The sequence below is a fragment of the Benincasa hispida genome, chromosome 3 (assembly GCF_009727055.1).
Source record: "Benincasa hispida cultivar B227 chromosome 3, ASM972705v1, whole genome shotgun sequence".
NCBI lineage: Eukaryota > Viridiplantae > Streptophyta > Magnoliopsida > Cucurbitales > Cucurbitaceae > Benincasa > Benincasa hispida.
This window is the reverse complement of record NC_052351.1, coordinates 47,037,095-47,051,427: the sequence shown is the minus strand read 5'-3', so window position 1 is coordinate 47,051,427 and position 14,333 is coordinate 47,037,095. Positions and strand designations below refer to the sequence as shown.

Sequence of the window (14,333 nt, the reverse complement as noted above, 5' to 3'; positions counted from 1 at the left end):
TGTGTGTGTCATTTTGTCATCGCATGGATAAGAATAGAGGCTTATGTATAGATCCTATAGACTCATCGCATATATCGCATGCGTTCTAGTATTAGAAGTTGTAGCATTCGCGTCGAGAGATGGTTTGCTATTGTATGTGTGTTGCATGGTAGCATAACATGAACACATCTTAGGAAGTGTTAGCCGAATCTCTTCTCAACCCGTTCACCGCATACTTATCGCATCTTCCGTATTATTAACTCTTTTCGTAACTCCACCGCATTTGTTTATTTTTATTACTGCGAAGAATAATCCAAACAACTATTTGATTATTTGGTTACGATAAAGTTTTCTTGAAAATTACCACCGCATACCGTTTTCCCTAGTCCCTGAGTTCGAGCCTGAACTTATCAGGAAACTCAGTGGGGTTTATACTTGGATTCCGCTGAGAAAGCTTGTTGCTCAACGCATTTCCATCATCGCATCTCATTCCATAATTTCACCTCATAAAATAATGCATCAGTACCACCGCTTGAGAACCCTCTATATTCTCCTGGGATTAAGAATTCAAGCAAGTGCTGTGGGTTTTGCTTGAATTCTTGGGAGAGGGAATGGGGAGGATGAAAGGGAGGAGAATGAGTTTTTCCAGAGAGAACTTACCTTCAACTCACTGCATGTTATTTTTGGCTGGGAGAAATTAGGGGGAGGGAGTTGTAACTCCCTCTCTTTAGTTAAATTAAAATTAAATAAAATTTAATTTGATTAATAACAATATATATATGTAATAATAAAAATAATCACCTTATTATATATGTATATACTATATGTTATATCAAATATACACATAATCTATACTTTTTTATTGTATCAAATACGATATAACCTATAGTTTTATTTTCTCTCAACAGTGCAAGACATTTAATATAAATCATATTTATAAGACTTATTATATGTAACAACCCAAATTGGTACACATACACTACAGGAAATTAAATGTCAAATGTTAAACAGGACGAAATTTTATTTAAAGAGGTGGTAAATGTAATACCCTAACCCTAATTTAGAAAGCAGGAAAATAAATAAAATATATAATTAAGAAGGAAAAATATATAAACTTAATAGGAAAATCGGGTGGAAATTTAGAATTGGAAAAAAAATAAGAAATTTATTAATTATAAAAAAATAATGAATAAGGGGGCAGAATTAGGGAGGATTAATTTGAAGTTGGACACTAGCTAATTCAGGAGACAAAGGATAGTAGATAACTTTTTGTTTGGGTAATGCTCATTGGAAGAATTGGAGGTGAGTTAATTGCCCATATACTTTTAAAGTTTGAAAGAGTTAAAAAGGGGAAGTGGAATCCACAAGCAGTGAAGGAAACCACGTGTGAAAACTAGCGAGATTGGAGAGAAAATTGGAGAGAGTGAGAGTGGAGAAAGCGGGATTGGAGAGAAAAATTGGAGAGAGCGAGAGTGGAGAGAGCGAGATTGGAGAGAAAATTTGAGAGAGCGAGAGTGGGGAGAGCGAGATTTTCAGTGAGACAGTGGGAGAGAGCGAGAGCAAGAGCGAGAGAGCCAAACCAGCGAGAGCGAGAGTTGCGAGAGCCAAACCAGCGAGAAAGCTGGAGAGAGCGAGATTCTGAGAACAAAGAGAGCGAGATTTGGACAGAAGCGTGGATTATGCGTTGAATTTGGCCACGATCTTATAGATTATACATGGAGAACCCTAAAATTGAATACAAACAAAGGTTGATAACGTAAGGGCAAACGTTAGCCAAAATTAGGTATCTTATTAAGAGAAATTCTTAAACCTAAGACATTTTAAAGAAGCCATTTGTAGGATGAGTTGTCATACAGAGAAGAGCTAGAAACGGCTATAAATAGGAGGCTTTAGGCTGGAAGTTAAACGGATTCTCAAACAAAACTCAGTAGTAAAAATCGTGTGAAAAGGGTGAAGTAATTCTGTTAGTTAAAAGGAGGAAACACAAGGTAAGTGCTGCCCAAATTTCCTTCTAATTTAAGAGGGAAAGCTCTACTGATTAAACCATAAGGAATAATAAGAAATAACTAGGATCGCAGCCAAGGTAGTAGTTTATCTCACCCTCTCTTTAAGTGTTTCATGGTAGTGTACCTCTAATATGTTGCATAATTATGTTATTGTTATGTTGCATTACATGTTTAAAATATGTTTATCGACAAGGGACCTCATGCATTATGTTTGTTCATAAGATTAAATTTTAATTAGATAAAGATTTTGCTTCTAGGGCTAGTAGGGTATGTATGGTTGCACCCCTCTAGACCCAATTCTATGTCAATTTTATGCTAGGGACTAACAGGGTATGTATGGTTGCATCCCTCTAGTCCAATCTTATGTTTATGTTAATGGTTGATGTTGGATGCGACTCTGGCCCTACTTACTGCACGACCCGTTAATCATCAGATGGGTTAGTTTCTGCCTAAGTCCTCATCTTCCTATTAGGGCGGAGAAATTTACGTTAGAAGCATAACCGACCACCACATGTTATTATATGTTTTCGGTCCAAATCATATGTTTTCAGAACATGTTGCATGTGATTGTGCATTTGGTCACTACCCTATGTAAGAACTACTTACTGGGTATATTATATACTCATACTATTTTTACAGACTTTGTAGGTAAGGACACAGCGTAGGTGGCAGAACTGGACGTCGCTCAAATGGCCAATCATCAAACTCACTATTATAGGCATATGCATTTTTGTATCACTACACTAGTGTTTTATGGATCTTGGTGTTTTGTAAAATAAACTTTTTATATAGTTTTCTACCTAATCAATAAAATCTTAGATATGTTTTTTTGAGATTTTTACCAAAACTCATCTCATAATAGAAAAGTCTAAGCATGCATGTCGTAGCGGTTGGACCATAATATGTAAGGTTCCGGTCATTACACTTATAAATTAAAATTGATATGAAATGGGGAGGAAATAACATTGTAGTCGAGACATGTTTTTCAAAAGTGTTATTCTAAAGATAGTTATTCGCTCTGTATAGACTGAAATTAGACTATAACAATCGTTTTAGTAGGATACAACGACTATTTTTGATAGAACAACATCCTCAAACTACTTAAATCTTGTAAAATTCTTGGATCCTTGTGCTCAACTAAACTTAGTGCTAACACATGTACTATATGTCAATTGAGATATACTCTCAATTCTCTACTTTGTAACCTTGCAATTTTAGTAAAATGTCTATCAAAACTCAAATCTGAGATATCAAGAGTTAGTTTAGAACGACTTAAAAAACATGATATTGTACTACTACAAAATTGGACTTTAATGTCCGTTTAAAACTGACATTGTAGGTACAATGTCGGTTAAAAATCAACATCAAAGATCGTGTTATAAAATGTCTTCAATGTCGCTTGTCTTTAATACTAGTTTAAAATTGACTTTATAGATGACCAAGATTTCAATGTCAATTATTTTCAATGTTAGTTTTTAATCGATATTGAATACTATCTTCAACGTTAATTTTCAACTGACATTAGACATCATCTTTAATATCGATTTTACCTACTTTTTATCGTTAATTATTTGTTATTAAATTAATACCATGCTTTTGTTATTGAAAAATTCAAAATACATATATACTTTTTTTTGCTTACGCATATGCAAATCAATAATATTTTTCTTTTATCTATGTACATGCACAAAATAAAATCTTCACTCCAAAACCAAGATAAAATATATTTTTCATCCAAATCAACTCTATATGGTTTAGACAACAAACCCTATGTATCAATCATGAAGTATACATATATATTCTACATTGAATAAGTAGAGTATACATACTAAGTTGCATACAAGAATAGAATTCAAAATAAATAAATTATAAAATGGTAAAAATGACTAAAAATAAGCTGAAAATAAATGAGGAGTATTCAATTATGCTTTTCAAGTCTCTGTGATGTCAATTTTTGGAACCTAGGGACTATTTTCCTACCTACAAAGTAGATAAAATAACAATTTGAACAAAGTTAAAAACATAAGATAATATTACCCTCGGTAAAGAGTAATAAAAAAGCTAGTGACCCAAACAAAACATTAGTTTTAATTCAATTTCTTGGCCTAAGCAATTTGAATTGAAAACAATGATTAAAACACCACAAGACTTGAGAATAAAAAATTAGTCAAGAATGAATAATCAACAAATTACCAAAGCTCATAAGGGTTACATAACAAAATTAACATTTTGTTAAGATACAAACAACTTTTATTGGTGTATCAAAAAAGAGTAAGAACTTACTTTTAAGAAACTTTGCTGTGTTGGAGAGTGTTTTTATAACGTCAAGAAGGCTTTTTAGAAGTGAAAGTTGTCCCCACAAACCAACGTGTTTGGAGTTTCTATGATTGAGCCACTGAAAAGCAAGATATATCTTGTTGGTATAAGTTGTAATTTCAATTCTTTTAAGTCTTTCTTAACCATACTTTCATGTCCTCTGGATCTCTTTCATTCGGATATGATACTAGTTCATTCATATACCCCTCTTGAATTCGGGTCGTTACAGTTTTCATTAGCTGAATAAGAGAGTTAAAAGTTAATGAAACTCTAAACACTTATGAAAGGAAATAAACTCAACAAAGTCATGAAACTCATAAATACTTCACTTGAGTTAAATGAAAAAACTAATAGCAACTCAATTAGTTTGGCAAAATGAATAAACCTAAACAAAAAAGATTTATAAACACAAATAGGTCAATTGAAACCATAAACAATCAAATTCATTTGAACAAAATCTAAGAGAAAAGATTGCAATAAAACAAGAGAATAAAAGCAACATCCATGATATAACTAATAAGGAAAAAGAAAAGTAATTTAACCCAAAGAAGAGAATAATAATAATAAAATAACATGAACAAAACAAATTATAAACTTCAAAGAGGATCGTCTTTGAAATTTATAATTTATTTTGTACACGGTACTTTCAATGCTCGCCCGTGAGTTGCTGACTAGCTTGTCTACCAAATTTTGGGGATTGAATGTGCCACCCATTGATTTGGATACCCTTTTTGCAGAAATAATTTAGAATATGCAGCCCAATTTATGTAAGGATAAAATGATCAAAGAAAAGGGAATAAATGAAGTATATAATATACGCATGTTCAAAGCACTGATCTATTACTGCGTGGGTTAGAGAGAGTTCGATAGGGGAGACAAAAGGCTCACCGGTGACGCTAGGCGGTAGACAATGAGGTGATTGGAGCAAGGGACTTGGCCGGGGAACGTGTAGTTGAGGAAGGCGGCGTGGGCGTTGGTCAAGGTGCAAACGATGACAAGACATGACTCGACGAACAATTGGTTGGATGGACTAAACCGTGCAACCACTGAAGGGTTGAATGGAGAAGAAGAAGATTGGGGTTGTGCGCGTGCAGAAGGGGAAAAGGATTTAATTCTTTCGTTTTTTTTACTATATATATATATATATATCTTTTCTATTTTTGATTTCTAATTGATAATTAGGGAAGAAGGGAAACAAAATTTGAGAGGGAAATGAAAATAGGGAGGGAGGAAAACAAAAAATGAAGATCAAAACATTGTTTGGGATTCAAAAGAGGGGCATCTACAATGTCGGTTTTAACCGACATTATAGGTATGCCTACAATGTCAGTTTAAAACCGGTATTAAAGATTCGTTTTTTTTCTTAAAGCAACTGACATTGTACATCCGTTTTCAGTTTTTCCAACAGACATCAAAGCTCAAATTTCTTGTAGTGTTAAAAAAAATTCATTTTTATTTAAACACTTTTGATAAAAACTCTTTAAAATAAAAACATACAAGTGTTTGACAACTCTTTTTTAAAAGTATATTTATACATAGATTTATTTGGTTTGTTATATACTAAAATATATTTTTATTAATGTCAAACTACTCTAAAGAAATTTGTTGGTAGAGGTTGTCGAAGGTTGGTCATTAACTATTGCTTTAATATTTTGGGAACATAAATTTTAGTAGAAAAAAGTGTGATTAAAATTTTCATTTGGTACGAATAGGGTATTGTGTTTGTGAGAGCAAGAACTCAAACCTCCAATGTTATAAAAGAAATTAAAGGAAAGGTATTTTAAGGATATTTGCAATGGATGGTAATTTGAATATGCTATTTAGTAGGTGTGTCACATCCATGTTTGATATTTTGCAAACATGAAAAAAACTTCAAATATGGATTTCTGATTATTTTTATTCAATATTTACCCCAAAGAATTGATAGAGAGAGAGAGAAAGATAGAGCAAGAGAAAAAAAATGGAGAGTGAAACAAATAGAGAGAGAAAAATGGATATAAGCAACAGTGTTGGGGTGTATACCCTAAAGCCTCGTAGTTTTATGTTAGTTGAATCAATGGTTGATTGATTTTATATTACTTGTGCAATAATCCATTGACCTAAGATCCAAGGTTATCTCATGTAACTTAAACAGTATGTGGAGATATACAAGTGGATAATGTTTAAGTGATAACCTAAATGGTCTGTAGTATATGGATAAGATTGGCTGCCTTATCCTGGTAACACTACTAATATGACCCGCTTTGTAGTTGTTACAATTGTTTTAAAATACTACATATCATCTGATCTTGATCATTATTGTGGAGATATGTGGAAGGGAGGGGGATATCTTATACAAAAGAGTTTGTATAAAGGCCGGACCACGAAATGTTAAGTCTCTTTTTATAACGGGATTGCTAGAAGAGACTTACATTTCACTAGGATAACCACAGGTGACTTGACCTTAATTCTGAGTGTGTTGTAAACTTCTACCTATGAGGGCGATCCTTTGATTTGTATGAGTGAGAGTGACCAGATTCATCAACTCAATAAGCCTACCATTTTGCAAATTCGTCTAATTATGGACTTGGGAACATAACTACACAAGAAGGAATTCACTCATTCCTTATAATTAGGTAAGAAGATAAATTTCTCCCTTAAGAGCTGATTCTGAGGCTTGAATAATGAGGCGTCTCACCCTCTCCTAGTCCGAGAGGGGTTCAGTCGTAGTTAGACTATGACTAATTATTTATTAGAGGGATTGGTGGAACTTAAAGAGTTAGATGTAATTATAGGAGTAAAACGGTAATATCTGTAATTACAAGAAGTTTGTAAAGGATCAATGCACTGTTAATTGGTTATACACAATGGACACATAAATAAAACTATAGTGCGAAGAGTTTAGCTGACGGTTTTTAGTGGAGTGACCGACAGTTATTGAATGTTGATTAATTTGATTAAAAAAGTTTAATAAATTAATCTCGTACCATTAGAGCTTCAATCTATAACTCCATAAGGTCCCTTCATTAGCTCAATGAGGACTGATAGGAATGAAATTAATTTTGGTGTGATTTGAATTGTTCAAATTAATTAAAGATAATTAATTGTATAAGATATAGTTAAATAATGTATATCGATACATCATATAATATAATGTATGCTGATACATTTTTTTATGAGAGAAATAAATATTTGAATATAATTCAAATATTAATTATATCAATATGATTCATATAAAAACTATATGTTAAAATTTATTGTAAATATGATTCATATTAAATTTATATAATTTTATGAGAGAAATATATGAATATGATTCATGTAAAAAAACTATAGGTTATAATTTAATATGAATATAATTCATATTAAATTTATATATAGTTTTATAAGAGAAATAAATATTTGGATATGATTTAACTATTAATGATATGAATATGATTCATATAGGAATTATATGTTAAAATTAATATGAATATGATCCATACCAAATTTAGGGTTACTTTTAAATATAGAAAAATAAACTAAAATATTTACAAGATATAGCAAAATTTTAGAATTATCAATGATAGACGCTGATTGACATTGATAGACTTCTATCAGTGATATCAACTAAAATATTTACAAGATATAGCAAAATTTTAGAATTATCAATGATAGACGCTGATTGACACTAATAGACTTCTATCAGTGTCTATCAATATCACTGATAGAAGTCTATCAATGTCTATCAACATCTATCATTGATAATTTTAAAATTTTACTATATTTTGTAAATATTTTTAATAATTTTACCATTTGAAATAATTTTCCCCAAATTTATATATTTTAATGAGAGGTGTTATAATTTGAATATGATTCAATTATTATTTATATAAATTTGATTCATATAAAAACTATAGGTTGAAATTAATGTGCATTTGTATTATATTAATACCTTAGGTTATTTGAGAGAATAATAAGCTATAGTTTATGTTATATGTGATGTAATATTAATTATAGGTTATATGTTATATGTGATATAACATATAGTCTAAATATATATTAAAGTCGCTTTTATATATANTATAAATTAAATCTAAAATTTTTAATTTGAATTTATTAAAAATAAAGGGGAAGGAGTTATAACTCCCCCACTCATTAATCTCTCCCTCTCTCATGTAACAAATGAAGAGAGAGAAAGTTCTCTCTGTGTGTCTCTCTCTTGTTTTTCTTCTCTCTGTGAATTTTTACAGAGAAGAAAGAAAAATTTAAATTCTTTTCTTCTTCCTTCACGCCAAGATTGAGTGCAAACCCACGCCTCTGCATAGTTCTCGTCCTTGAGAATAATGGGAAAGACCCCTTGGTAGTGTCCATTCTTGTTCGTTGAGTTTGTGGATGCTGAGTTCATGAGATCGAGAGAAGATGACTTGATTTGGAAAGGAACCTGAAGAATTGGTCTTCGTAGATAAGTGTTTTCTTAATCTCTTCCTCTCTATTTTAATACTGTATAAAGCATGCTTAGGTTTATATTTTTCCAGCATTTCTGTCACTATGAATTATGTTGTACGTTATGTAAAACGAAATTTAGAGATTGATGCGTCCAATTGCTTTGCTACGGGGAATTTCAATCCCTTTAGATAGAACATTTGGCGAGGTTGTGGCGGTCGCTGAAGGTAAGCATTGGGTGAGGTGGAGTGGTGGTCGGTGATAGATGGTATGGATAGTAGCTCTATTGGTGAAAGAGAGATGTCTCTTGCGTGCGAAGAAGAATTTTAATGAATTTTTTAAAAAATCTATCAAGTGTATTATTATCAAGTACATCAATAGTTTATTGGTTAAGTGTTTCATCAGGATAAACAAATAAATCATTATCAAGTTTATCAATAGTATATTAATCAAGTGTATCAACAATATAAACGATTGCATCATTATCTAGTTTATAAATAATATATCAGTCAAGTGCATCAGCAACATAAAGAAGTGCATCATTATCAAGTTTATCAACAACATATCAGTCAAGTGTATCGGTGGTATAAAAGAGTGCACCATTATCAAGTTTATCAATAATATAAACAAATACATGACATGATTGACAAATTGATCAGTAGTATATCAATCAAGTGCATCATTATCAAGTATATTATGTATATCACTCAAATGTATTAAGTTTATCAACAATATAAGTGAGTGCATGATTGACAAATATATCAAATATATCAACCAAATGCATCATTTTCAAGTATATCAAATGTATATTAGTAATGTATCAAGTATATAAAAAATATATTAGTACTTAGAGCATTTGCGGCACTTTACATAATTTATATGTGAGTTGAGTTTCGTTTGTGCTATATTTACAAATAACACCTGTGTGGACTACAAGCCTAATTATTGTAACTTATATTTGGCCTTTTTTACAAGTAGCCCATGTTTTAACCCTTTAACTTGTATACATGCAACATGTTAAAGAACAGACTATTTTCTGAAAATGCAATCCTAATTTGTTATTTGAAAGTAACTGTTTTTGGAGAATTTGGAGTGGATAGCTAAAATAATTATAATGCCCTTTGAAATATAACTTTGATCACGTGAAATTTTAGAAATAGAGTCAAGATTACGCTCTTTTTATTATTATTATTTTACCATTTAAACTCACACCGCCAAACCATTTTCTACATCCTATATTCCAAGATGGAGGGATGGAATATTTGTATTTTCTTTGCNTATATTACCGTTTTAAACAAAAATCTAATTTATATTTAGTAGAAAAATGTTTAGGTTCTTAATTTTCTCTTTAGGAGTAATTGTTTTTTTGGAAGTATTTGAAATTGTCAACCAAATCCTTGCAATAAATTCAGGCCCATTTTCCTTTGCTTGATTTATTTACCACTTTCATATTTCATTATCTTATACCACTTATATATATATATAAAATAATTATAAACAATTCATTTTTCTTTTCAAAAATACATTTGTTACATGCAAATTTTTATTAGGTTGCATAATTTTAGGAAAATTACTTTCTTAGTTTTTGAATTTAGAAAAGTAAGTTTAGAAGTTCCATATTCCTATTTACTAAGACTTTTCTGTAAAATTATTTTTAACTGAGATGATATGTCTATTACCATTTGGATATGATTAGTATTTATATCATCTTTTTTGTAAGATAATAAAAAAGAATAATAATTTAATGTATTTTTTAAAAGAGTTGCTTTATTGTGTAACTGTTTTTTTTTACTAGATTTTAAATATTTCATTTAAAGGAAGAGAGTTACTATAAATCACTTGACTTATTATTTAATATGTTTTTTACACCGTTTTTATTTTTATTTGCTAAAAAGAGGGTCACTTACAATAAACCAATTCTAGAAAAGAAAAAAAAAAAAAAAAGAAGAAAAACTAACAATAAAGGCCAACTTTAATACCACTATATACCTAATAATAATCTTCTCAAACCTTATTCATTAACAAAATATAACTTATAAATAAAACAATAACTCTCTACTTTTCCCTGAATAAAATGGTGAAGCATTTGAATTTGAAGATTATCGAGGTAGACATGAACAAATGCATAATCTATCCATGAAAAAATTTAAAATAAAAAAAAAACATTATTAGGAATTAAAAGTTGATCGAATTGATCTATTCTCTTCTATAAAGATTTTGGAGGACGACTATTGATAGCAGCAAGTTTGTTCCCAAATTCAAGTAACTCTTTACTTGTATCATCTTTATGAACGATAGCCTCTATAAAGCACAAACAGTCCTTTCGGTCTCCCTTTGCAATTTCAATTGCTTTCACTAATTCTTCCTCTGTTTGAACCTTTATGTTGAAAGTCAAAACTTATCAAAATCTCAAGTAATGAAAATAACGTCAACTATAATAATAGTTGTCATTTTTTAACCGTCCACATATGGTTGTTCAATCAAAATGAAAAAAAAAAAGTTATTTGAGAATTTACCTTGGCCGTCCAACAATTGCCATTGTGATTATGCATTGCATCAACAAGAGCAGTGTAGTCCCAATTCTTGATGACATTGTAAGGGCCATCATGAATCTCAACTTCAATTGTGTATCCACCATTATTTATCAAAAATATTATGTTCCTTTGACCTAATCTTAACATTGTTGACAAATCTTGTGGAGCCATCTGCCAAATTACCACAATATCGTTCAATCTATTTCTAACAAAAACAATTTTGGATAAAAAAAAAAATTCAATGACAAAAATAGAATTAGAATTCATTAAAATGAAAACTAACTTGAAAGCTTCCATCACCAATGCAAAGAACCACACGATCATCTAATGAAGCTTGTGCATATCCAAGAGTAGCACCTAAAGACCATCCAATAGATGCATATACCAATTGCATCTCATACCTATATACATTTCTCCAAACGTTATTCTAAAATTATACTCATAATAATTTAAACCCATTTGAGTTAAAAATTTTGTAAGAATTTTACCCGCATGATCGTGGTAATTCAAGTTTTTGACAGTGAAACCAGGAATCACCCGCTTCAGAAATTACAACCATGTTACTTGACAACATTTTCTGAATATGTTTGAAAAGAACGTTGACTCGTAAAGCTTCGCCCGGCTCTGACTTGGCAGGGCTTGACTCTGGAATATAAATCCGACGATAATTCTCATAAGCCTTTGCATTGGGCTTGAGTCGCTTAGCAAGGGCCCAAAGAAAGTCCTTCATTAAAATCGGCCCAAAACTCGGCCCATTTGGAAACACAACGTGATCGGTTTCTATGATAATGGCATTGTTCTTCTTGTATGAAAGCGAGAAGCCGACGGTTTCCAATTCATCAAACATAGCTCCGACAAAGATTGAGGCGTCGGCAATTTCCACCGTCTCGCCGCAGAAGGCGGTGCTGAGAACTCCCCAATAAGTTCCAATGAAATGAGGGTGCTGTTCAGGGAACATTCCTTTTGCTGATGGTGTAACAGCAACCGCGTACTCACAAGCATTGGCTAGCTCTACGAATACGGCTTGTGCTTTGGCAGGTCGTAACTTTTTTCCTCCTACTAGGACGGGTTTAACCGCGCTATTTAGAAGTCGAGCTGCCTTCTCCACTGCCATCTCTAATGCCATTTGATTACTTTGCCTGTGGAATTATTAGTAATATTTAAATGTTTTTCTTCTTAAATATCTCAAAGAGAAACTTAAATTTTAGTCCCCTATTTTGATGGGTGCGGTAAGATATTAATTTTAAACTTTTAATAAACTTAATTTTTTTATTGAAAACTTTCAAATTAATTAGAATCCGATTCATCTGATGATATATATATTTATTTTAGTCCAATAACGAAAAAGTAATGAATCAAATCATCAACCTTTGAAATGGCTATCTGTATTTAATGTATTGAATTAAGCTGGAATTGATATGTATATATGTTAGCTAAATGGTGAAAGCGTTTGAGAAAAGAAATTACTTTGCAGAGTAGGAGATTGGAATGAGTTGTTGCGCAGAGAAAGAAGGATGGGGAATTGCCACCAAATTGCAAGCAATGCTGATATAAACTGGCTTGCTCTCTTCCAAACACTTGGAAATTGCACAATCTATCTCCCATTGTGCATCTTCCAAATTATTGATAACTGCCTACACACCACACAAACAAAACAAAACACATAAAAATAATAGTTCCATCAAAATTTTATCCAAAAAATTTCTAGTAACATAAGTGTACCATGAGAACAATACTAAAAGCATCTTATATAACTAGTAATCATTAGAGGCATGCAAAATTTCAAATTTCACACCCGTAGTCAACATTGGGTCGACCTCAATTAATATATATATATATATATATATATATATATATATATAATATATAATATATATATATATAACTTTTCAACTCAATAATACTACCTGATAACAAGTGACATTTTTAAAACATTGGAGTTCTTGAGTGAAATCTGGCAACCCAATCGTATGATGGAGAATCTTCTTATTACTTCCATATTCATTCGAGTTCGGTCCACCAACGATACAAACAACAGGAAGATCCTCAGAGTAAGCACCAGCAATGGAATTGATTAGGCTAAGCCCACCAACGGTGAAGGTCACAACACAAGCTCCAATGCCGCGATGCCTAGCATAGCCATCGGCTGCATAGCCAGCATTGAGTTCGCTGCAACATCCTACGAGGTTCAACCCTATTTCTGCCACAAAGTAATCGAGAAGCACGAGATTGGAGTCCCCTGGGACCGAAAAGATATCGGAGACACCAATTTGAACGAGGCGACGGGCTAGATAGTGGCCCAACGTTGACGGGATGACGGTAGGCTCAGCCATTTGAGGTTCATTGTTAGTATTAATGGTTTGAGCTTTTGAGTGAGGTTTATAAATGCCATTGGGGGTGGGAGGCTTGAGCATTGAGCGAGTGGCTAGAGTTGGTATTGGTATAGTTGAGGACAAAGTTTCAGATTGGAATCCATTTTCTAGGTTGATCGACATGGTTGATATGAAAAAAATTATAGACAAAGAAAGGAAAAGAAAAAAGAATATTATTGAAGAATGTGTTTTATTTGTGTATTGTGTTCTCTTCTTTGATCTACTTATATATTGGTTGATTTGTGGTTATAAGGTACAAATTTAGATGGTAATGTTCTACGTTTCCAATTTTAATAACTTCATGTTTTGACTACAAATACATAGAAAAAACGTTTTATTTATTCAATAAACTATAACGAACCAATTTATCTCAAAAAAAAAAAAAAAAACTATATCACATAAACAAGATGTTGAGTCATAAAAATGTACAACATAAGAAAGTTAATACAATGTTTATGGTTAATGTTATGTTTGATAACCATTTTAGAGACTTCAATTGAGTTTTTGTTTTCAATTTTTGGCAAATAAATGAATATGTTTGGTAACCAATTCAATTTTTAGCTTTTAAAATTATATGAAGTTTTCGATATTATAAATGAATTTTTTAAAATGAAATCTTTTTTTTAGCCTATTTGATAATGATTTTGTTCTTATTTTATGTTTTAGAAATTTATGCTTGGTTTTTTCATAATTTCTATATCACTATTTTCACTTTTTTGAAG

The 14,333-nt window shown here is 31.4% G+C and overlaps 1 protein-coding gene across 1 annotated transcript; it reads right to left on the bottom strand.

Annotated features, from left to right (window-relative positions):
* Nucleotides 1–2,831: 2,831 nt before the first annotated feature.
* LOC120073591 (pyruvate decarboxylase 1-like) lies at nt 2,832–13,734 on the bottom strand (the record flags this gene model as incomplete). Its single annotated transcript, XM_039026410.1, has 7 exons — nt 13,147–13,734; nt 12,707–12,873; nt 11,728–12,378; nt 11,523–11,640; nt 11,222–11,410; nt 10,925–11,082; nt 2,832–2,847 (listed from the first exon to the last, which is right to left on the bottom strand). Coding segments are annotated over exons 1-7 (1,887 nt in total), but the record flags the coding sequence as incomplete, so codon positions are not given.
* Nucleotides 13,735–14,333: the final 599 nt, after the last annotated feature.